Raw genomic sequence first — 24898 nt, 5'->3', positions numbered from 1 at the left:
CATCCTCCAGTCACACTGCCCCCACCCTACCCTGCCAGGAGATGACCCCACACAGCCGCCATGGCACCCCCACCATGGCAACAGTGCTAACCACTGTGCCACCCTTTGCACAACAAACCAATTTATAAAATAAAAATATATTGACAAAGGCTGTTTATAGGGTTTATGGATTTGAGTGTAGCCCAATAATCTTTGAGGAAGTGAACTGTGAATGAATGCAGCTCGTTACACCCATGGAAAATCAAATAAGAGAAAAAAGTAAACAAATCCATAATTGTCACATGTAAAGATTTTTATTTTTAAAATTTCCTCCCTGGCCTCAGGTTACAATCAGTTCAGTTCACACGGCACGCTCACGGTATTTTTTTACCAGGATATAAAGGTGTGGATATTAAACACATCGTTCCTGTCATTAAACCAGTGGATCAGATGTCCTTGGAACAAACAGATCAGTGAGGTATGTTCTGGTTCTGCAGTGACATCAGCAGGTGCCCTGTGGGTACTCTGGGTTTTACTAACATGGCTGACGAACTGTTCCCGCACACTGCCTGCTGCTGACGACAACGATGATGATGATGATGTTGTCTCTGAAGCCTTCTGGGAGTTTGTGGTGTCATCAGGTTTGTTCTACACTTAATCAAACCTTGTAGCAGCAGGTAAGTCACCTGTTAAAACAGGTGAAAAACCTCCTTTAGATGTGGTCACATGACCCAGGTGTTTTGAACCACAGCGTTGAAATGGCAGCATGGAGCGTCCCACCCCTGAAACATGGTACGAGTTTGGTATGTTATAAACAAATCTGTAATGGTTTGCACATCCAGAGGGTGTTTGTTAAAGCAGCGGTGTCGTTAGCCCAGCCTGGGCCTTGTCTGGCTGGCACTGGTGCTAATGCTAGCTCAGCCTAGCCCCAGGAGGCTGGCAGCACCTGAAGCTCAATTTTTGTGAATGTACTTTGTGTTTGTGTAAGTAGTAGCATTGGCCACCTGTTTGTCTGTGGTTTGACTATTTGTCTTGTATTAAATTATTAAATGTTTTGATGGCCTTGCTAATGATGATGCTACTAATAACAATGATGCGATATTCCAGTGGACAGGAATCTGGTCTTATTGTGTTTAAAGAAAATTTACTGAATGAAATTAAATGATGGACAGTTTTTACTGTTAAAATTTATAAGGTTATTTGCGTAAATGTAGAATTGTGCAGATTTTTGTTTTCCTGTGTAGCTCTTTGTGAACATGGTGTACGTAAACAAAGTCTTTTATTTTAACCAGACCATCACAGAGAAATCCCAACAGTCAGAACGACCCCCTATGAGCAGCACTTGGTGACAGTGGGAAGGAAAAACTTCCTTTAACAGGAAGAAACCTCCAGCAGAACCAGGCTCAGGGAGGGGGGGTCATCTGCTGAGGGGGGAGAGACAGAGATTAATAATAACTAACGATTAAATGCAGAGTGGAGTAAAAACAGAGTGAAAAGAGGTGAATGAAAAGAAACAGTGCATCATGGGAACCCCCCAGCAGCCTAGGCCTATAGCAGCATAACTAAGGGAGGGTTCAGGGTCACCTGATCCAGCCCTAACTATAAGCTTTATCATAAAGGAAAGTTTTAAGCCTAATCTTAAAATAGAGAGGGTGTCTGTCTCCTGAATCCAAGCTGGAAGCTGGTTCCACAGAAGAGGGGCCTGAAAGCTGAAGGCTCTGCCTCCCATTCTACTCTGAAGTATCCTAGGAACCACAAGTAAGCCAGCAGTCTGAGAGTGAAGTGCTCTGTTGGGGTGATATGGTACTATGAGGTCTTTGAGATAAGATGGGGCCTGATTATTCAAAACCTTGTAGGTGAGGAGAAGGATTTTAAATTGTATTCTAGATTTAACAGGGAGCCAATGAAGAGAAGCCAATATGGGAGAAATCTGCTCTCTCTTTCTAGTCCCTGTCAGTACTCTAGCTGCAAATAAGGCGACCATGTTGCTCAAATATATGAGCAATATTGCTGAACAGTAGGTTTGGCTTTAATATTGCTCAATGATCAGTCCTAGTCTGTACTATTTATCGGCATGAGTTATCCCTGACCAACATGTTAGATAATGCTCAGCCAATCAGAAGGTGGCATCACAGGCTAATCAATAAAGCTGCAGCCTAGAACTGTCTCTAGGTTCTCAGTCATCCAGGTCACATTTAGTCTCTGCAGCTTGAAAAAAGGCGACTGGACTAATTTTTGTTTCTTGAAGATGTTTCACCTCTCATCCCAAAGGCTTCTTCAGTTCACAAACCAAAGGTGGACCCAGGTATTTAAACCGCAGTGGGCGTAGTCCCCTGGAGGTGGTTGTGACCCACTAGTGTTCATGTGCATAATCACATGTGCCAAGGTGTGATAGAAGGCATAGATCATAATCAGGGGTTTCAGGTCAATGACCCCATTGTATCAAGTGACCTACTGAGGTCACCTAAAGAAAGATGTGAGTTGGGGTTGAGGCACCTGGGGAGGGAGCTCAGGACTGTAGATGGGGGACAACTGGTGATGTAATCCATCTTCTCTGTTCAGTGATGTTGTTCACAGTGGACATAGATGCTTCTTAGCTCTTTCAAACCATCTGTCTTCCCGGTCCAAAATATGAACATTGGCTTTCTCAAAGAGTGACCTTTGACCTTTTGGTAAAGGGTACTAAACATCCAGGAATAAATTTCATGGCTCAGCTCCTTGTGGTTTTGGCATTTATAGACCAGAAAGGTAAAAGCTCACACACCTGGACGGACAGACATTATGACAATAATCTGCTTTATTGTGCCGGAGGATTAAAAACAGATTTGATCTTCTGGGCTTCTCTCTTCATGGTTGGAAGTATGCAGGCATGAGAAAACAGTAACCAGAAACAGGTCAGTATTGTTTTCTGCAATCTGGCTCCTAATTATGATTATGATAATATAATGAAGTGAGAAGTGTTAAGTTTGTTTTTGTGGTGTTCCACAGGGCTCTTCTGTACGGCTTTTGTATGTTGGCAGCTGTTGATGGACATCCAGTGAATTCTGTACAAAGTTTATGGTATAGAAATAATTGATAAGGGAAAATGTACCTGCAAAAGAAATCAAAGGTGTGTCTGTGACCGTGTGCTCGGACCATTTTAGATCAAAAGAAACACGGAGCCTGAAACGGGCTAATCTCAGAGATTAAAGTAGAAAAAAACAGCTATTTTTACAATGAATGGTTTACAAAAGGAAACAGGGACATTCTTTGGGAACAAAGCAGTAAATTTATGATAAAATATGTGGATTATCTCTGAGATTAAGTGGTAGATGCATGACGTGTTTTTGGGTGATTAACCCAAATAAATAAAGTCACGGGGAGAAAAGAGGCTCTGAAGCATCAGAAACATTTATTTACAACAGTACATCAGATACATGATTCAGGCAAACGTCCACGCTACAAACAGAAACCGCTACGCCGCCGCGCCTATGCACGCCCACCATTTTTCAGCTCGCCGTCGGAGCGGCTCACATCTAAACGTGTCTGCATCCTCTGCACGCAGCGGCTACTTCAATCATTACAGAGATCAGAAAATCAAAATAAATAAAATAACGGGTCATTATCACCATCTGGCTGCTATTTCACACAAACACCAGGTATTATTATTTGATGCCGACTCCTGGTTGGTCAGAAGGTTTAAAAGCCAATCAGGTAACAAGATGTCTGCAGGTTTCACCGAAACGCCTTCAGAGGCCCTTAAAACGTTTTTTTTAACCGGATGATGGAAACCGAAGGAGGCAAAGTTTAAATGTGTTTAGGAAAAGGAAACCTTCCCTCAGACCCGTCAGGAGTGGACCGGGCAGCTCGTATCGCACTCTCTCATGATGCGTATGAACACATGAGTGTGTGTTTGATCGAGCATCGAGATGTGAAGAAATTTAGCCTGTTTTTTTTTTTTTTTTTTTTGTTTTTACAAAAACGAATCTACAGATACGAACCAGCGGGAACGCTCCTGTTCTCCTACCACGATCGAAGAGCTACAAAATAAAACATCTGATTGGTATAAACTGATTGTTTCTGCTAGAAAACTGCTCGTCTCAGCAATAATAAGACTTTGGATGTGAAAGCGTCCCTTCATTAACACCATAAATAAAAACAAAGCAAACCTAGAGACAGAACAACTGTGAGGTCTAACGATCCGTTACACAACGTGCAGCATCTTTACCTCCACACACAAAACTACAAACAAAAAGGGGCTCGATCGGTGTCTGTACACAACAACACACAACTCAATGCTTCATCTGTGGAAGACAGACACGAAGGGAGGAGGAGGAGAGACGAAGCTCAGAGGAGGAAACCGGAGTTCAGCACAAGAATTACTGCTGACAAACTAAAGCAGTGCGATTACAGAATGAAGTAGCTGAGCGGACGTCACATGAAGCGGGGGGTTAACATCCAGCTGTGTGTAAAGTACTGAATGAATGTGGATGTTCTCTGTGGGAAACTCTTCATGTTTTGTTGGAAAGTTTTATTTCCTGATTCGTTCTCCAGATTTTTAAAACCAGCTGATTTGGTGCAGGGAGGAGAAAACGATGGACGTCACCAAAGGACACGAGTGTGATGGTGAGATGACCGTGCCCAGGACAGGAACAACTGCATTATAGCACTAACACACCTGCAGGTCTTTGCAAACCCAGAGTGATGATAAAGCTGAGGGTGCGGCGACCCCAGCCTGACCTTCAGCAGGTAACACAGGTGGTGATGAGCAGTCGGCCTGCTGCAGAATCACTGCAGCTCTGAAGTCTCTTTGTGGTGTTGGTTTTGTGTTCATACCTATGAGTGTGTGTGTGTGTCCTCATTAGGACAGGTGTGTGTAGCCTCAGGTTTATATTGTTAATGTAATGTGAGACGATGTGAGACGATGTGTTTCAGGCCATTTTACCATGAAAGTAGTGTAACGAGTTACTTCCTCTGACCAGTAACTGAGTAACGTACTGCATTACTTTGAAGTAACCAGTAATGTGTAATCCATTACTTTTAGAGTTAAAAACCCCAACACTGCTCAATTGTTGGTACAGGAAGTAATAACTGGGTGTAGTGTTTGTCCCGCCCCTCCTCTGCTGTGATTGGTCAGCTGGATTTTGGGCATTTTTCACCTGTTAGTGACCTGAAGGACAACAGCTGCATGAATCTGGAGCTCCAAACCACATTGAGACTACAAAGAGTTAAAGCAGGAGTTTATTTTCTCCCCTCCAGGTTTCCTCCCTCCTCTTCCTCGTCTCACCTCAGAAATGGAAACGTGAAAAAATCTGGGCTGAGCTCATTGTGAGTGCAGTTGGGTGGGATTTTCTGGAGCGTGTGTGTGTGTGTGTGTGTGTGTTTAGTATGCATCGGTCTTGTAGCTGTGGTGGGCATCAGAGGTGAGCTGAGTGGTTTCTGTGGCTGAAGACGGCTGCATCACGATGGGGTCACTGCCATCTGAGGACAAAAAAACTTGCATTAGTTGCATAAAGTAACTAAAATAGAACTAAATTAGATTATTCTATCAATTGACACATGTAACACACCACTTCATTAGGTACACCTGCTCAGCTGCTCATTAACAAATATTTAATCAGCCAATCATGTGGTAACCGAAGGTCAAACTGAGCATCAGAATGATGAAGGAGGTGATTTAAGGGACTTTGGTTGTTGGTCTGAGTGTCTCACAAACTGCTGATCTGCTGGGAGTTTCCACACAGCATCTCTGGGCTTCACAGAGAAGGTCTGAAAAGCATCCAGTGAACTGCAGCTCTCAGAGGTCAGAGGAGAGTGGGCAGACTGCTTCAAGCTGAGAAGAACAGGAACTTAAATAACCATCGCTGCACTCAGACGGCCTCCACAGTCACAGGTCTCAGTCCAGCAGAGCACCTTTGGGATGTGGAGGTACGGGAGCTTCTCTTCACAGATGCAGCCGACACATCTGCAGCAGCTGTGATGCTGTCACGTCAACCTGGACCAAAGTTTCCGAGGAACGTTTCCAACTCTGAGCCACGAAGAAAAGGAAAAACAGAATGCACCCCGTACTAACAAGGTGTGCCTAATGAAGTGGCAGGTAAGTGTTTCTCTTAGGTAATCATGTAAAAATCACAAATATATTTTTATCAATATGTCTGACCAACAATACAATCAAATTAACAGAGAAGGACTCCACAGTGAGACGACACAAATGTGACTTCAGTGCAAACACGTCAGCTAACACGAATTTTAATGCAACGAGATTCATTAAAACTGACAGGAAGTACAGATCGGGTTACAAGAACAATCACACAGCAGCGGACGGCGGCCGACACACAAACATGTTTATCAGTTCATAGAAACAAACGTGAAGCTGCAACGCCGTCGAGTTACATCACAGACTGCACGCTGAGGGTTACACAGCAGCTCAGAGCCGGCTGCAGATGATCAGAGCAGGGCCGAGGGGTCAGGGAACCACACACACACACACACACACACACACACACACACACACACACACACACACAGAGACAGACACACACACACACACAGAGACACACCTGCACGCACAGACACACACCTGCACGCACAGACAGACGCACACACACACACACACAGACAGACGCACACACACAGACAGACGCACACACACACACGCACACAGACAGACGCACACACACAGACAGAAGCACACACACACACAGACAGACACACACACACAGACAGACGCACACACACAGACAGACGCACACACACACACACAGACAGACGCACACACACACACAGACAGACGCACACACACACACACAGAGACAGACACACACCTGCACGCACAGACACACACACACACACACACCTTCACGCACACACACACCTGCACGCACAGACACACACCTGCACGCACAGACACACACCTACACACACACACAGACAGATGCACACACACACCTGCACGCACAGACACACACACACACACCTGCACGCACAGACACACACACACCTGCACGCACAGACACACACCTGCACGCACACACAGACAGACAGACGCACACACACACACAGACAGACGCACACACACACACAGACAGACGCACACACACAGACACAGAGACAGACACACACCTGCACGCACAGACACACACCTGCACGCACAGACACACACACACACACACAGACAGATGCACACACACACACAGACAGACGCACACACACACACAGACAGACGCACACACACACACACACACAGGTGTTTCCAGGTGACCTTTGTCACAAACCCTGGAGCTCGCTGCTGTCATGTCCTGTAACTACAGTCCTGTGCAAAAGTCTTGATCCTCATTTCTTTACATGTTGCTTCCAAGCAGCCAGACTGAGAATTTTTAAGTGCTCTTGAGCAACAGTTCTCCAGCTTTCTGAAGCTCTTTCAAAGTTGTTCTTTGGACACCCATCTCCTCCTGCCTGAGCATTTTCAGAGTCATGTTTTTTTTATTTCTCTCTGACCTGTGGGTCACTGTCCAAACTCTGTTTTGCCTCAGATGCTGTATTTCTGTTTGCACAGGCTTCCATAAATCACTCAGCCACTTCACATAAAGAAACGAGGGGTGGCTCAAGACTTCTGCACAGTACCGTACAGCAGCATCACGGCATCCTCACCTCTCTCCTCGGCCGTCATCTGGGCCTCCAGGTCCTCGGGGGAGACGTAGAATTCGGGCTCCTGGTCCATGGGCGGCCGAGGTTTAAACTTCCCGCAGCAACAGTTACAGCAGCAACACAGGCAGCAGCAGAAATAACAGCCGGTGGCCAGGCAGCAGAAGACGAACAGGGCCTGAGGACAGAGCAGGACACTCAGAGGGGCTCCTCGTATTTGATGCAGTGCAGGCTAAAGCACTCTGTGGGAGGAGCCTAATGACGGTTATCAAGAGGGTTACAAAGTTACTGCAGGATCACGCTGATACATTTCTGAATTCTAGGAGGCACATTGATGAAGAAATGATTTAAATACGGTGGCTTACTTTTCAAACTGAGACATCATCCTCTGACCTGGTGCTGGTCTCTGAGCCCCACTCTGAGTCTCATATCCCAGTTATGGACAAATTACAGCCCTTACAAAGTAAAGCTACACGAGCCTTTGGTGGATCGGGGTCTTTTTCAGGGGTGCAATAACTGTGCTGAGTGCCTGCAGGCGTTTAAATATGGCTCACTGAAACAGAAACCCAGCCTGAGCCTGAAGGCTCACATGTCTGCAGGGAGCCCTGATGCAGGTGCTGATGTGAGTGTGGGGCACACACCTCAAGGCGTGTGAGGGGCAATGCTGGTGTCACCTCAGTTTTAGATTGGTTCATGTGTTTGCAGAAACTTTGGATGCAATGACTCCATATAAAACCTGTGTTTGGTCTGAACACACCGTTACAGTCCTGCCTGTGTCTGAAGAAGGGAACGGCTCTTTAATTATGACCCAAAGAAAACAGAAGCTTCACATTTACACGGCTGCTGCTCTGACTAAACTACGCCGTGAGAGCCACGATAAAGTCAGGAAAAGCTGCGGCCTGTCCCACCCACCTTGGCCCACCAGCTGGACAGAACGAAGTAGGTGTTGACGTTCTCCTCTCCAAACTGCTCGGCCACGTACAGCCCCAGGGAGCCGTATTTGTCGTAGATGTTCTTCTTGGTGGCATCGGCCAGGATGGAGTGAGCGTTGTTTATTTCTTTAAACTTCTCGGCCGCGTCCGGGTTGTCCGGGTTTTTGTCCGGGTGAAACTTCAGCGCCAGCTTCCTGTTAAAATAAAGAACGTAAGACTCAGAGATCGGTCCAATCGATAATCCCACGCGTGTCACGACCTCTGCAGGCTGTGAGCTCCAGAAAAATCCAGAAATGGACCTTTGTCGAGATTCTCGATATCTGTCGACACCGTCTGTCCTCCAGCTTCAAGCTTCAACACAAATACTCAAAGATGGAGACTCACTATGGAGGACCAAAGCTGCTCCAATAAAAAAGAAGTAAATGGATCAAATTCCATAAACATACCACAAATATCAAAATAAATGTAGCTGCTTCATTTTAAAATGTGAACTTTTCACGTGTGTCTACTTCCCCTTTTTTAATCACTTGTGTATTTATTTGTGTATTATTATGTTGCTGCAGATGAAAATGAGTGTGCAGGGATGAATCTGGTGTGTTTGTGTGTTCATTGTGTTAATGTGCACTTCAGGTTGTCAGTTTGTTTAAGTTTTTCTGATTTTGGCAGCTTTGGGCCTCCGTACAGCTCATCCAGCTGTTTGGCATCAAATGACAGAAAGAAATAAAAATTTATAAGAGCTGAATATGAACGTATAAGCAGTCAGTGCGGGGCAGAGTTCATGTTAATCCCCAGAATCCTATTTTAAACCTGCTTTATAACCTTTGACCCTGGCTCCCTCTAGTGGTTAACATCTGCAGTGTGTGTGTGTGTGTGTGTGTGTGTGTGTGTGTGTGTGTGTGTGTGTGTTTGCACACCTGTAGCATTTCTTGATGTCCTCTGTGGTGGCGTTCTTGTCGACCCCGAGCACGGCGTACAGCGACTCTCCTGATGTGGACAGAGTCCTCTGTCTCTGATGGTCCATGGCCTCTCTCTCTCTCTCTCTCTTTGTGCTTCTGTCACAGGCTCGCTCGCTCACTCAGCCTCTCACCTGTCAGGTAAAACCAGAAACAACAAACACATTATCAGCCTTTCACCTGCGTGGCAGCTTTCGGGAGTGGGTGTGTCCTTATCTCTGAGGAGACACAGGTGCAGGTGAGAGCAGTGAGCCGTCAGCTGATCGCCTCTCTGCCAACGTGACGCTCGCTCAGCCGAAGCTGCTGAGGTGATGTGACTCTGATTCGAGCCAATCAGAGTCAGTCTTTAAAATAACAGCTCTCTTCAGTGAGGGCTGCAGCTGATTATTATCATCTGATGAACACGTCACACCTACAACAGTCGTCAGCTCTGCAACGGGACAGGAAGCAGGTTGGCAGTGTTTGAGCTTTCAGAATAAGAGCAAGGGGACTGTCCTTCGATCATCATCATCATCATCATCACTCTGATGGCACGCTCCAGGACATGCCTGAAGCTCATTGGCCCATTTGGAGACTAAACATTCAACGAGTTTAAAACAGGTCTGTTTGCACCTGAGTCACAGATCAAACACAGTCGTGCTCGTGTTGAAACATCCACCCACCGTTAATGCGAGACGCCCAATCCTGTTCTAAATCATACCAGAGTTCATAAACACCTGAAGTATTTAACAGAGTCTGTGGAGTGACTAATGAACTCACTGTTTCAGTTAATTCTGATTCATATTCACAGAAATCTTTTCTGTGCCGTTTCCTGACAGATCCACGCACACCGAGACGCCGACCAGACCGTAGGTCAGCTCACGACAGTCCAGAGCGGCGATCCGTGGACGGAAAACCTGGATTTATTATGAAAGGAATGAGTGAGAGCTGATTTCACTTCCTGCTTTACTGACTGTAAGCCACCTCTTCACACCCACGGGGTGACCGGCCTGCGAACGTGCTGCTGTGCGCTTTAAGGAACAAATGAGTAAAACTGGGGTCACCTGAGAGCCGGCCGGGCAGGTGTGGAGGGGAGAGAGGTTTACGGTCTGAGTCCTGAGGGAACGTCATCACTTTAAGGTAACAGTGTGTTCCAGAGTTGGAATTTCTGCCTTCGCAGTTGGAAGTTTTGTCAGCTTGGATTTTTGGATGGGAGCAGTGACCAGACTCCGCCCACGTTATTGCTGGTGATACCTGAAGGTTCGACCTCACTAAGAGCCAAAACACATCCTGTTTTTTCCCGCTTTTCCCACTTTTTTCGAGTCCTGACTTCTGAGGCGTCCCGAACGTGTTGCAAATCAAACTCCTCTGAGCTTCAGTGAGCTGGAAGCTGCTGCAGGTGTAAACTGGAAGCAGGCGTGGAGGTGTGCAGCTCCTGGTTGTAAACAGGATCACCTGCTCACTCAGCTGGAAACGCTGCTGAGGAGGAAGTGACCTCAGTTTAACAGGTCTGCAGCTCAGAGCACGAAGCCACGCGCTGCTCTGCGCGCCGTCATTCAGGCCGCCGTGCTACACACACTTCTGCACCCTCGGCTCCTCCCACACGCAGCAGGTGACGCTGTTCCTCACCAAACCCGACTCTTCCTGGGCTGACTTTGATGTCAAATATCCTCAGGTAAATATCCTTCCTGGCTGCAGAGAAAATAGAAAAGGACTGATGGACTCAGATGATTTTTCAGCACATGGATCACCCAGAGGTTCATGTTCACGCATGCTCCACAGAAGACGATGTTCTGGGTAAGCTCCATCAGGCAGAAACAGCTCAGCAGTTTCTGCCTGATCTTTCAAACAACATAAAAATGTAAAAAGTCTGAATTTGTGATTTCCAGGTTCGTCCTTCCAAAGATTCCTGGATCCAGATCAGCACGAACACGCAAACTGAGAAAAACGAGAACAAAAACGTGACAGCGGTGACTTATTAAGACCTCCTTACGCTGCTGGCAAAAGTGTTTCTTCATGCTAATTCACGCAGGTCACAACACGCCCGTCACACACGGATTACACGTCTATTTCGGGACCAGGTGGGAAAAGGCTTGTTTTCCTGCAGAGAACCGCACACTGTACGTCCTGGGCGTTAAGGTGAGGAACACCTGAGCTGCGAGGAGGCAGGTGTGCGGGGGGTTAGCAGGCTTACAGACCACACTAAGCCAATTCAACACGGACGGATGGAGCAGACTTACTGCCCGCACACACACCCCCTCTCTGTTAGACACATCTGATTCATGCACTCACAATAAGATCCAATCTGAGCGCAGCAGCAAATGGGGGAAATGGTTCATCCAGGATGTCTGGGAGTCGTAGTGGCCCCATAATTTAATCCCACAGAAAAATGACTGAAGGAGACGCCCGCTTAAAAAAACACAGGAAACTACAGGGAAACGCCACCTGTGTGGAGGACTATAAAGACGAGCAGCATGATGGCATCAGACAGCTTCCCCACACCTGCGCATTAACACAGATTTAAGCCCCGCCCCCACACTCCTGTATCTGTCATCAGTTCAAACTGATGTTTAACCGTGCTGTGTTTCTGCTTTGTGTGACTGAGTCTGGTGGAGAGTAATGGCTTCACTTCCTGTCTGACTGCAGGTCATTGCAGCACCAATTTAAGCCCACACTGATTCTTCCAGGTGTCTAAACCCCACAGCACAGGGGGCGTGGCCTACTGTCACCTGCTGCAGGTAATAAGGTTCAGTGATAATAAACCATCCCCAAAGCATCTCAGATGCAGCTCTCTGACCACCATGTCTATTTCTGACAAACACCACAGAGCAAGTGAGGAGGGCAGGAAGTCCAGCACAGGAACCTCAATTTCAAAATAAAACCCTGAGCAGACTAAATCCTGAGCTGCTGAAACAATCCTGGTGTGATCTGAATCTGCACGAAGGGCAAAACAATCATGTCGCAGGCCTGAGAAGCGGCCACGCCCACAGAGCATCTACCTGAGTAACTTAACACTTCTATAAAGTCCTCACAATAAGTCTAGTTTTCATTTCTACTGTAAATGCCTCTCAAATGCTGGATATCAGGTTTCTCCTGGTTCATAACCTGCAGCTCTGCGTGCCTCAGAACATGAAACCTGAATCAGCAGTTATGGCTGAATCTAGGCTCTTACGGTGTTGGCGGTTTCCCTCTGCCGATCACTGATGACAGGAGCAGCCGGACCGATCAAACCTCCATCGAATGAGCCGAGGTACCAGGTCATCCAGCTTATAAAACTTTAAATCGATGTGCTCTAAAACAGGATCTGCAGCCATCCAGATGTTCCACATCTGGGTAAATTTAGCTGTCCTCACATCTGAAAAGATTCCTCATGTTGGTTTGTGTCCGCAACAAACTTCAGAATATAGACAGGAAATGCAGCGCTGTGGGAGGGGCCATGGAGCCGGGGGTGCAGAAGTGTGTGTGACATGAAGGCCTGAATGCCAGTGCTGCACAGAGCAGCGCGTGGCTTCATGCTCTGAGCTGCTGACCTGTTAAACTGAGGTCACTTCCTCCTCAGCGTCACCTCCACAGAAGCGTTGCAGTACTGATACTACAGTGTACTACAGAACGAAGTACAGGGAGCGTGGGGGCCGGGCTTCATGTTAACACATCACAGTAAAATAACTGATGAGTCTGAGATGTTGGTTTGAATCCCAGCACAGAAACGTGGTTCTTCACAGCACCCCTGCCCTCCTCCTCCTCCACCACCACAGCACAGACTCCTCCAAGCATCGCTGCGGACCAGGTCAGGGGTCAGCTGAGGAGGCTTCATCCCAGGAAAGCAGAGGGCCCAGATAATGTGTGCCCCCAACTGATGAAGACCTGCGCTGCTGAACTGGGTGAACCTCTTCAACACATCTTCAACCTCAGTCTGTAACTGGGGAGAGTGCCCACCCTCTGGAAGACATGCTGAATGACTTCTGACCGGCGGCACTCACCTCACATCTGATGAAGACGTTGGAGCAACTCTTCCTCAGCCTCCCCAGACCACAGGAGCAACACACCCAGGACTGTCTGCAGTTTGAATATTGGGAAGGTGTTGGTGTGGAGGATGCCATCCTCTACCTGCTGCACCGAGCACACTCATCTGGATGAGGGAAGTGGCACAGTGAGGATTTTTCAAGTGCCTTCAACACCATGCAGCCCCTTATGCTTCAGGACAAACTGAACAGGATGAGCGTGGACCCCCGCCTGCTCACCTGGATCTCCAGCTACCTCACCAACAGGTTACAACACCGGAGCACCTCAGGGGACGGTGCTGGCCCCTCTTCTCTTCACCCTGTACACTGCAGACCTCTGCTACAACTCTGAGCTGTGTCACATCCAGAGGTTTGCTGATGTCTGGTGCCACAGGAACCACCTGCAGCTCAGCACCTCAATGACCAAGGAGCTGGTCATTGACTTTAGGAAGTCCAGACCAAGGTCACAGCCAGTTCTTATTGAGGGAGTTGAGGTAGAGCTGTAGATGCCTACAAGTACCTCGGACTGTGGTTAGACAGCAAGCTGGACTGGACACTCAACACAGAACATCTGTACAGGAAGGGACAGAGCAGGCGGTACTTCCTGAGGAGGCTGAAGAAACTCCTAGAGACTTTTATCAGTCCGTCATAGTGAGTGTCCTGTTCTGGTGGTGGGGTTATTATTTATTTATATGTTTGTTTACTGTGATTTCTGCTGTGTTACCTGTAACTTTAATTTCCTGATGGAATCTTCCTAAAAGGGATTAATAAAGTTTTATCTAATCTAATCTCTGTGTGCGTCTGAAGGCTGAACGCTGCAGGCAGCTCGTTTTACAGCTGAGTCACTTTGTGTTTGCATTCATTCATGTGAAAATCTGCAGGTCAGTGTGACCTGTGAGACACGTGGGGACGATCGAACCTCATGTTGTTGGGATTCCTGTTTAAACCTCCAACAACATAAAAACACGTTCATGTCATCCAGCAGCTTCATGATAACACTGATGAGCACAATGAGAACGTGTTTCTGTTTCATTTGCAGAGTGTGTGTGTGTGTGTGATTTCTGCACATGCTCAGCATGCTCTCCTCGTGTGCTGCTGCTGATACATCAGTTAATCCCACACATTTGCAGAAACTGTCTGTCTGCTGCATTTGTTTCCTAACATCGTGCAGACAGTCTGGACTGATGTGTGCAGGAAGTCAGGTGCTGCTGCCCCCCCATCACAGCAGGCTGCTCCAAATCCTGAGCGCTGACCTTTGGTCCCCAGGAGCATCGTTCCAGGCTTAAATTAGGTTGAACTGATACCAGCCACACTCTGGATTTGGAGGCTACTTTAACATTATCATCAGCCTTGGAGCATTCTGGGCGTGGACAGCAGGACCTGCGTGTTCTCGCTGTGATTCGTCGTTTGGAGAGGGACGACGTTCAGATCAGCTGAAACACCTGGCGGGGGCGGGGCTTGTGCCTGGCACCACCTGCTGTGCTGTTAAAACATTGTGTGTAATCTTTCTCAGCTGTGCAGATCTGCAGCATCCTGCCTGATCAACACCTGGAGCAAACGCACACGAACATTTGCACGTTAACGCCACAGTGAAGTGTTCAGCTTTGCTTCGATCGACTCGCCCGGTCTCGTTTCAGCTGGTCAGAGTCTGAATGTCACCCTCAGGGTCTGATATAAACACCAGAACACACCAAACTACACACATGTGCAGCATCAACATCTGTCTGCAGGAAACACACACACAGAGGTCGGTGCATCCAGCTGTGCCTGTATCTCCCTGCCAGCATGTGGCGGGTTGGCAAACACCCTGATCAGAGATGCAGCAGCAGGAGGAAGAACGTGCACATCCTTCTGTTCCTCTAACACCTTCATGAGGGCGGATCAGCTCCAACAAAGAAAATCTGAAACAGCTGAACAATTAGAAGCAGCAGTGATGTTATAATCAATCAGGCCTGCAAGTAATGGCCTTTTTCCCCAGGAATAATGTTTATGGTTGATCAGTTACCTGCTGGGTTTTTAATGCATGAGTAAATTTTATAGTTTCTTCTGAAAAATACTCAGTTTACCACAAGATCAGCCTGAGGCTGTAAATTCCCTCCACGTATGACCCGATCCGGATCCTGAAGGAGATCTGGATCCTTTTTTTTACTTCAGTGTTTCAGCTTGAAATCATACCTGAAATCCTCCAAATGCACCGACTGCTGCTTCCTGACTGTGAGGCTTAGAGACTTTCCCTGAACTTCAACTATGACCTGAATGGGCCACAGCCCGGCGGGGAGCGAATCTGGGCTTTTCAGCAGACGACACAACACAGCACAGATTTATGCTAATTATCTCATGTTCAATTAAAACTCAGTGGAAGTCAAAATTGTAACTGAATATGAACTTTGATTGGACGTACAGCCCTATTTTCTTTGTTCCTGCACAAAAGCAGGAAGTGCTGGAATCAGCTTTGGACAGCACTTCCACTTCCCACCCTGTGAGACGTTTTCATCTCAGCATCTATCGGAGTTACAGCCAAGGCCTCAGATTAAAGTTAGAAAAGAAAGCAGGAAGGAGATTTTAAAGTAAATGACGTCCGAGCTGGCAGCGCTTTCTGAAACTAACAGCATAAACACCGAGGAGGAGGAGGAGGGGTTCTGCCTGAAAGATGAAGATGAGGCCGCTCATTTCTGACTGCTAAACATCGCCCTAGATCAGAGATGCAGTGATTGTGTCATTTCAAACAAGCTCTCGAATTTTTCTGTCGTTATCGTCACCCTCCTCGTCTCTCCCATCCTCCTCTTCATCATCACGTCCTCATTAGCCTGTCACAGCGTCTCCTCCGCCCACTTTGCAGCCTTCAGACCTGAATCGAGCTGCTGAGGCGACGAGGAGAAAAAAAGAAAGCACAGGAGCACACGCCGCACGTGCACGCGACCACAAAATAAACAAACCCAAATTACCATCGGATCTGTGACACGTGTGCACCGGCCGTGTTTCCTGCTGTTCTGAAGCAGAGCAGCTGGAGAACGCCGGCTGAGGAACCTTCAAAACCAGAGTGGGAGGAGGGAGATCGAGCTACCTCAGGACAGAGACGCACCGATCATCCGCCCGCCGGGGCCACAATCGGCCGGTTTCCAGAGTTCTCGGCCGTGTCCGATGACCAGCCGGGCTGTCTCACATATGTCCGATGATGAGGCGGTCCGCTTCACGCGCAGGGTAACAGCCACATGCTAGGACACGCTAGCTAAAGTTCACCGTGGGGGGGCACCGCAAAAACATCTGTAACAACAAACTCAGTCAGACACTAAACATCCCCCCCCCCCCAGTGAACAGGGACATGTTAAAGATGCTAACAAAGGCAAAGCAAATAACGCTGCTGCTACACACAGCCTCGGTATGAGCAATGTTCTGCTACCTGCTGAAGTTAAAACATGCTGGAAACTGATGGAAGTACATTTGCTCTGTTCTCTAAATCTGCTGACCTGCTTTGCTAAGGTAACACCTGTCAGGTAAAGGTGAGCATTCATTTTAGCACGTCATGTTCAGCTTCAGTGAGAAGATCCTGAAACTTACTGCAGTTTGTGAAGTTTAATCATTTCTTTTATTGTGAAAATAACATTTTGCTGTCATATTCTGTTTTTTTTTTTATTTAGGATACTGAAATGTGACTGACTTCTCTAAGGCATCCCATGGTTTCACACCGAAGCGTCTCAGTGTGGGGGTGAAGCCATGTTTGCTGAAGAAGAACGTGTCTGCTCAGAGGCTCGTCAGAACGTGTATTCATGTATATGAGAGGAAGAGGTCGCGTTAGGCATGAAGCCGACAGTCATCAAGGCGGAGCTAAAGAGAGACTCAGGCTGTCATCAATTTAACAAAGAACAGATTTGACATAAAAGTTAATATGAGAGAAAAAGACAAGACGAAAGCAGGTGGAGGAAGAGGAGCAGGTGGAGGAAGAGGAGCTGATCCATCAGAAACCATGAAACTCACTGCAGTTCCTGCACAACTCCAAATCCTCACAGCGACATCACTGAGGACATCCAGCAGGGACGGCAGACGTCCTCGGAAAGAAAGGAACCTGCGGGACACGCAGGTGACGTCTGACACTCCCGTGCCTCCCCTGTCTGAACGGCAGGTGATGCTCCCTGGAGGGCGTGGCTTTGACCTCTCAGGTGTAAGTCTGATGTTTCAGACTGTCCTCAGTTATATTCATTAAAGTTTGAGCACTAGCTCCATTTAAAAGAATGCATCTCAGATCATTCTGAGACGAAGGCTCAGCAAACGGTCTGGACCCCGAGTACACTGAGTAAAAACAGGCTTCATTCAGAAAACCACACACACACACACACACACACACACACACACACACACACACACACACACACACACACACACACACACACACACACACACACACCACACACAGGGCTGAAATCAATAGCTGCGGCTGACTCAGTAAACACAGCTGCTGCTGTGGACTGGAGGAGACTGATGTCTCATCATGCAGTTCATTCAATGTCACCAAAAAACACCCCCATCAAGGATGATCGGGCAGCTTCCTCTGGCCAAACCTGGCTTCATTAACTCAGAGCCCCCCCCCCCCGAGCCCAGCTTGATCTTCCTCCATTAGGACGGTCTCTTTGGTTGAACACATGAAAACAGCACATCGAAGTGTTGGTCTTTATGCAGCATCATTTTCCTGTAGAAAGACAAGGATGGAGGCACGGCTCAGCTCTCGGCCTGACCAATGAGGGGGAGCACGCTGACTGTAGATCAGGCGTGTGTGCCTGTTTACCTGAGGTGTGGTTTGTTAGCAGGAAAAACAGTGAAAGAGTCCACAGTGGAAATATGGCTGTGAAACCACACACAAACACTGTCAGTAACAGCCAATGAAGCAACAGCACACCTTACAAGGGGAACTGAAAGCAGCTCACCTTCCACCTGGTGCTTACCGTTAGAGATATTTGTTCACATGTGCACGGCTAAAAGCAGGAAACATGTGACTGCTGCCTCTGCTGACCTAACAGTAGTTTGTAATGATAATCTAATGTATTTCTAATGAATAATAACACAATAAAATAATACAGATAATATAAATTCAGGTATTTCATCTCAAGCTAAACCTGTCAAATAATTCTACTGAAGCCTTGAAATAAATGTAGACTCACCCCAGCATGCTGCAGGTATCACTGTGACAGGAAGTGGAACACCTGCCGTCTGCCACAGGTAAACACCTTTTCAAACTAATCCAACAGTATCTGCACATATAACGCTTTCATTTTAACGTGCACAGCTTCACTGCAGCTGTTGCGGTCGATGGCGCAGCTGAACGAAGCTGAAGGCCTCCAGCGAGCTTCTTACCAGGAAAGGTTTTAAGGGATTGCAGCGACAAGCGCTCCCGTTTGGAGCCGGTGTTACACCAAATTCTGCGACCCATCATATTCTGCGACCACAGGGGGCGATAGCGTACATCCCTCTGCATGTACGTGCTGAATACGAGCGAGAAGGACACTATTTACGTAAACTGCGTAAGCACCAAAACAGGAGATTGTAAACCTTACGGAATATTATTTCGTTCGCATTGACGAAGGAAATGCGTTTTTTTATTTGACATTGAACACAGCTGGACGGACCGTTGCATTGAATGCTTTTATTCTATCGTTTGAAATACATAAACCCACTACTACCCATCCTTCAATAAATTGGTAAACGATAAATAAATGTTTCCAAGCACTTTTTTGGGAAGGGGTTCAAACGATTTATAAGATTTTCTGCCACCCAGCTCAGCTCTCATTCAGCACGTACATGCAGAGGGATGTACGCTATCGCCCCCTGTGGTCGCAGAATATGATGGGTCGCAGAATTTGGTGTAACACCTGAAACCATAGAACGGTACAAAGGCATGAAGGCTGCAGCTCCACATCGAGCTCCCACAGCCTCACCTGCTCTGGTTCCACTCTGTGGACCGGACGTGCAGACTGGGTGCTTCCTTCGTGTATTCAGACCTGTAATGGACACGCGCCATCACGCCATCGAATCACGCGCCGTACCGAAGCCAGGAACATGCATGATTTTTTTATAATTGAGTTAATTAATATTTATTATTTTTACATTTATTTAATAATTTATTTTTATAACTTTTTTTTTTTAAATTTAATTTTATTTACTAATATTAATATAATTTCAAACATATTTTTGATCCGTTACTTTAGAAATTTTCTCAGTAAAATCAATTAAAGCAGCACGAAGAGTCCGGCTGAATTATTCCAAACCAGCTTTCTGTCATAAGAACGAGAAGCAACAAAAGAGAAACGTGACGAGCTTTCTGCAGACTCACACTAATTAACTGAAAGTTTAAATACATGCTCTTTGCTGAGTACTCCAAGTACAACATGATGCTGCTCAAATACTTTTCCTTTAAACGCTCTGAGGAATAAATCAGTGATGAAAACGGTATTTTCTGCTGAGATGAACGATGAAGCTCTCACAGCCTCTCAGGGTGAAGGTGATGAAGAAGACTGATTTAAGGAGGGCAAGAGGAGCAAACAGGAAGTGTGAAGCCAAAGGAGGAGGGGCAGGGAAGGTGGATGTTTGACAGCACCATGTGACCTGCGATCATGTGACTGACTGTGACGGGTCCAAACTGCAGTACACTACAGGAAGATATGGGGGCAGTATCGCCTCCATTGTCTACCAACAACAATACCAACGAAGAAGAACATAACCTGAACAAAATAACACTGGTGTATACTTGTGTACAATGACAAAGTTCAATCTAATCTAATCTAATCTAATCTAAGGAGGGTGGAGAAAATGACAGAAATGCAGACAGACTGTCAGAGGTGTGAAACCAAAGTAAAGTAAATGCAGACAGTGCAGAGCAGAGCTTTCCTTCCACGGCAGCATCGCTGCAGTGCTGAGCGTTTAAAACGCCGGCGCCCTGGAGCTGTGACGTCAGCTCTGGATGGGTACGTCAGTGCGTCGCTGATACCTGTTAAGGGAGAGGCCACCCACCCCTCAGGGGAAGCTCATTCGTGCCGCAGCACACCTGGTTTCAAAACACCGAAGATGTTCAGATCACAGGTTCAGGGCGGAGGCTGACGTCATGGTTGCTATGACCGTCTTTTATATACAGGCTCTGTTCTAAATGAGCGCCGACTGTATCAAACAGGAAATACTTCCAGCTTCTCTTTGAAGGCATCTCACTGCCTCATTGGCTGATTACCAGACGATGGCATCTGAGGCTCCTGCTGCAGCTCTGCCGACTCTGAACTCCTAACAAACCACATCTCAGGTGGGTTTAAGGACTCCAGACTCCTTAAAATGAGACCATGTGGAAAGCTTTCTCATGATCAGAACATCTGACTTCTTCTTCTTCTAGCAGCAGAAGGAGCAGGTTTAAGACACTTTCATACCCCCAGGCTTAGGCAGCCCCTCCCTAAGCCTGTTCCTGTTAAAAGGGGATTCTTCCTTCCCACTGTCACCGAGTGAAGCTCAGAGAATATTACAGCATATTTACTGTACAGTATAAAGCACCACGAGGAACCATCATCTGTGAGTCCTGTGTAGGGTTTAATCCCGGGATCCGGGATTCCCGGGAAATGCGATCAGAACCATTTCCCGTTTCCCGGGAAACGTTAGACGGGAAACCGGGAAAAAAGTCGCGTGCGTTGATTTGACTTTCAGAAAGAAAAGAAAGCTTCAGAATGTTAAATTTAAGGAAATATTGAGAGAAGGGTTCGTTTAATGCGAAAAGCATTACTCTTCATTTCAGGCACGTTCAGCCTCCGTTTAAGGCTTCAGCCTTCATCTCAAGCGTTTTAATAGAGGTATTACACAGTTGTGCTTTTTTCCTCTTTAATTTGTTGAAATCGTAGGCAATGTGTTTACCCTAAGGTATTTTGTATTATATAATTTTATATTATTATATATTGTTATATTGCATTATATAGCCTATAAAATATGCCTGCCCTGAACAATAAAGAAATATCTGTTTAACTTCGAGTGTTTCTTTTCCTCGTTTGCAGCCGCTTACTAACAACCATGAATTAGGATACGGGCCTAATGTGTGAAGAAATTATCATGAAATAGATTGCTTTAACATATTTCGCTTTTAAAATGGAGTTGAGTAAAATGTATATTTTTTAGGCTATAAGGATTGGCCAGTTTTTCAAAAGACGATTCACAGCGAACCTACTTTAACCCTCAGACACGGTGTTATAAATTTGCTGTTGCCAGAATGGCAATGACCAAGTCGTAGTGCATTACTCAAGGCCCTGTGTTATGTTATATTATAGTGTAGTACGGTAGTTAACTTTTCAATGACTATTACAGCGTTCCACTGGTGGAGATATAGCGCAACAGATGTCGCCACGACAGCGTGGCTGAGCCTTTATCAATGCTGTGGAGATGAACCGTATTGTTTTGCACCAGCAGTTGTAAAATATCTTGGTATAATTCCATGTACAATGGAGGAATATTCGAATTATATTTGTTAAGGGAGTGTTGAGGAACGACACAACACCGCATAGCTCGAGCACTCAAATGTCGAGATGTAGGTTTTATTGCGTTAATCAAGCCGACGTTGCCCCCTACTGGGCATAACAGGACATAGCTGGAAAGCTACCTCTACAATATCACAATAGGTTAAGGCCGACACAGGCTACAGAAGGCCTAATTAAAATAAAAAAATAAATAAACTTTTTCCCGGGATTCCCGGGAAATGGCTCGTCATTTCCCGGGATTTGATTCATGTCATTTTCGGGAAAAATATTAAACCCTAGTCCTGTGTGTGTGTGTGTGTGTGTGTGTGTGTGTGTGTGTGTGTGTGTGTGTGTATGTGTGTGTGTGTGTGTGTGTGTGTGTGTCAGAATGAAGCCTGTCACTCTGGGGATATAAATGTCTGAAGCACTGAGCCAAGCTGGTCCCAGCTGGAGGATAATTTGGGGGTTTTAAGGGTCATTGGGGCAGAAACAGGAAGCTGCAAAACAGCTGATCACAGGCATGATGACAGGAGGCGGGTCAGCTACTGATCCAAGATATAACAGATAATGCTGATTAAATGTGACGATACGTTGCTTTCCTTTTATTTGAGACTATTAATGAGACATTTTCCTCCATTTTACACACTGAACTGTATTAAAAACACCTGTGAGGTAATCGATAAAGAGCCTGAGCTGGCCCACAGTGACCTCAGCTGAAGTGAAACTATCCCTCTGACTGGTAATCACATGATCTAATGCGAATCTAAGTCACATGACTCACCAATCAACATTTGTGCCAGATCTGGTGATGACATCATCCACCATCTCACACAGACCAGCTGACTCTGATAGGTCAGATGATTTTGCAGGAGCGATGACGTCTCTCTGGAAGACGCCTGCAGCTCGTGAATGATTTACAACATAAACAGAAGATAATGTAAAGCAGCCTCTGAGGTCACGCAGCCTCTGAGGTCACGCATCCGCTGGACTGTGCGACTGGTAGATCTGCAGATGATACCTCAGACGCCAGGCTGCAGTCAGAGTCCATTTCTGTACCTGCTGATGAAATCCAGACTGGTGCACTATTGTACCCCTCTTCTTCTCCTCCTCCTCCCTCTTCTTCTTCCAGCTGCTCCCTTTAGGGGCACCACAGCAGATCATCTTCCCCCATCTCACCCTATCCCAGCATCCTTCTCTGTATCCATCTTCAGCATCCTTTGTCCTGTATCTCCACCCTCCCTCCTCTGCACACGTCCAAACCACGTCAGTCTCTCTGGCTCTGGGCTGTCCCTCTGATGGACTCATTTCTAATCCTGTCCATCCTGCTCACTCCCAGTGAACATCTGAACATCTTGAGCTCTGCCACCTCCAGCTCAGCCTCCTGTCTTTTTGCCCCACAGGGGTCATTCATGGACCTCAAGGTAACAACATGAGCCTTTCCAGGGGCCTAAAGATGCTCAGTTATGTCCGAAGAAGCAGTAAAAGGTACTTCCTGTTGCTGCTCAGCCATCAGGGCTCGAGCTGAACTAAACACTGAGTGTTAAACTGATGAGTGCAGGGCTTCGTAGTCAAACAAAAAATCATAATTGTATCCTGATCGTGACCACCGGGAGCCAAAAACTGATTCGGTTCATCTGTCCATACCGGGGTGGTTTACACACCTGCCTAACAGGTGAAAGATCCCCGGTCTGAGGTCGTGACGAGGTTTGTGTCAAGAAAAGCATCCGGGGCAAAAATCTGCCCAGTCAGTCACTCCCCCCCCGCTGCCGGGGCAGGTGCAGCTCACGGTTATAAACCTGCACACAGTCTGTAACACCACCTGCTCCACACCTGACCTACAGCCGGAACCGACGGACCCACACCGAATCTCAGCTCCACCTACCAGTAGGTCTAAATCCGAGCCTGATTAACTGTGTCACACCGAGCACCAGAACCGGAGCGGACCGGTCGCAGCGGAGCTCAGCACGCGGTTAAAGCGGATAATCTGCAGGAGAGGATCCAGCGTCCATGTTGTTTGCCCGCGTCTGAGCGCAGCCGCTAATCCGAGGCCGGCGGAGCGGCCAGCGCGAGCGCCATTCTCTGCGAGCCTACCTGTTGTGCCCGGCGGAGCGGCTCCTGGTCCTCTCACTGTAGCTGAAGCCTGGCTCAAGGGTCACAGCAGTCTCATCCCGCTTCCCGTCCGCTTTCCGCCGTAAACCATCGAGCAGCCGTGAACGCCGTCACCGAGCTAACCGCACTGGAGGGAGCGCGCAGTCAATCCCGACGCCACGGCCGCGCGCAAACCCTCCCACTCTATGCCCTGCTCGTTCCCGCCGACAGCGCGCAGGCTGTCGAGCACAGGGAAATCTGAACTTCCAATTCCAACACCTCTTAAACCTGTGGTTAAAGAAGATGTGTCACCTGCTCTGAGTCACCGGTATATAGAAGATAAAGACTTTAATTAGGACAAATATATATTTTTTCCCCTGCCTCCAAACGTAAAGGAAGTCCATTTTAAAATTCTAAATGGCATCTACCCAACTAATGCTTTTATTAAGTCTAGATTTCAATTTGATACTGCAGGGTGCACATTCCGCCATAATGAAGAGGAGGATTTAGATCAGGGCTCTTCAACTCCAGACCTCGAGGGCCGGTGTCCTGCAGGTTTTAGATGTGTCTCTGCTTCAACACACCTGAGTCAAACATAGAAGTCATTAGCAGGACTCTGGAGAACTTGACTGCATACTGAGGAGGTAATTCAGCCATTTGATTCAGGTGTGTTGGATCAGGGACACATCTAAAACCTGCAGGACAGGGGCTCTCGAGGCCTGGAGTTGAAGAGCCCTGATTTAGATCATATCTTCCAGTGCTGTGTCACTCAGGACTGTTGGAGCAGTATGTGGAGTTGGCTCCAGGCCCAGGGAATCAAATTGCCAGCTCTGAGTTTAACAATAATTAAATTCGGTATATATTTTCAAAACTCC

The 24898-nt window shown here is 47.0% G+C and overlaps 1 protein-coding gene across 1 annotated transcript; it reads right to left on the bottom strand.

Moving 5' to 3' along the window:
• Positions 1-3351: 3351 nt before the first annotated feature.
• On the bottom strand, positions 3352-24215 carry dnajc5ab (DnaJ (Hsp40) homolog, subfamily C, member 5ab). Its single transcript, XM_030733062.1, has 5 exons — positions 24027-24215; positions 9449-9621; positions 8515-8728; positions 7609-7780; positions 3352-5439 (listed from the first exon to the last, which is right to left on the bottom strand). The coding sequence occupies exons 2-5, from the start codon at positions 9553-9555 to the stop codon at positions 5342-5344; spliced, it is 591 nt and encodes a 196-aa protein (XP_030588922.1). The 5' UTR covers positions 9556-9621; positions 24027-24215; the 3' UTR covers positions 3352-5341.
• Between the last annotated feature and the right edge of the window lie 683 nt (positions 24216-24898).

The sequence above is a fragment of the Archocentrus centrarchus genome, chromosome 7, assembly GCF_007364275.1.
Source record: "Archocentrus centrarchus isolate MPI-CPG fArcCen1 chromosome 7, fArcCen1, whole genome shotgun sequence".
In the NCBI taxonomy this organism is placed as follows: domain Eukaryota; kingdom Metazoa; phylum Chordata; class Actinopteri; order Cichliformes; family Cichlidae; genus Archocentrus; species Archocentrus centrarchus.
Note: the sequence above shows the minus strand (reverse complement) of the source record. Positions and strands in the feature narration are given on the sequence as shown.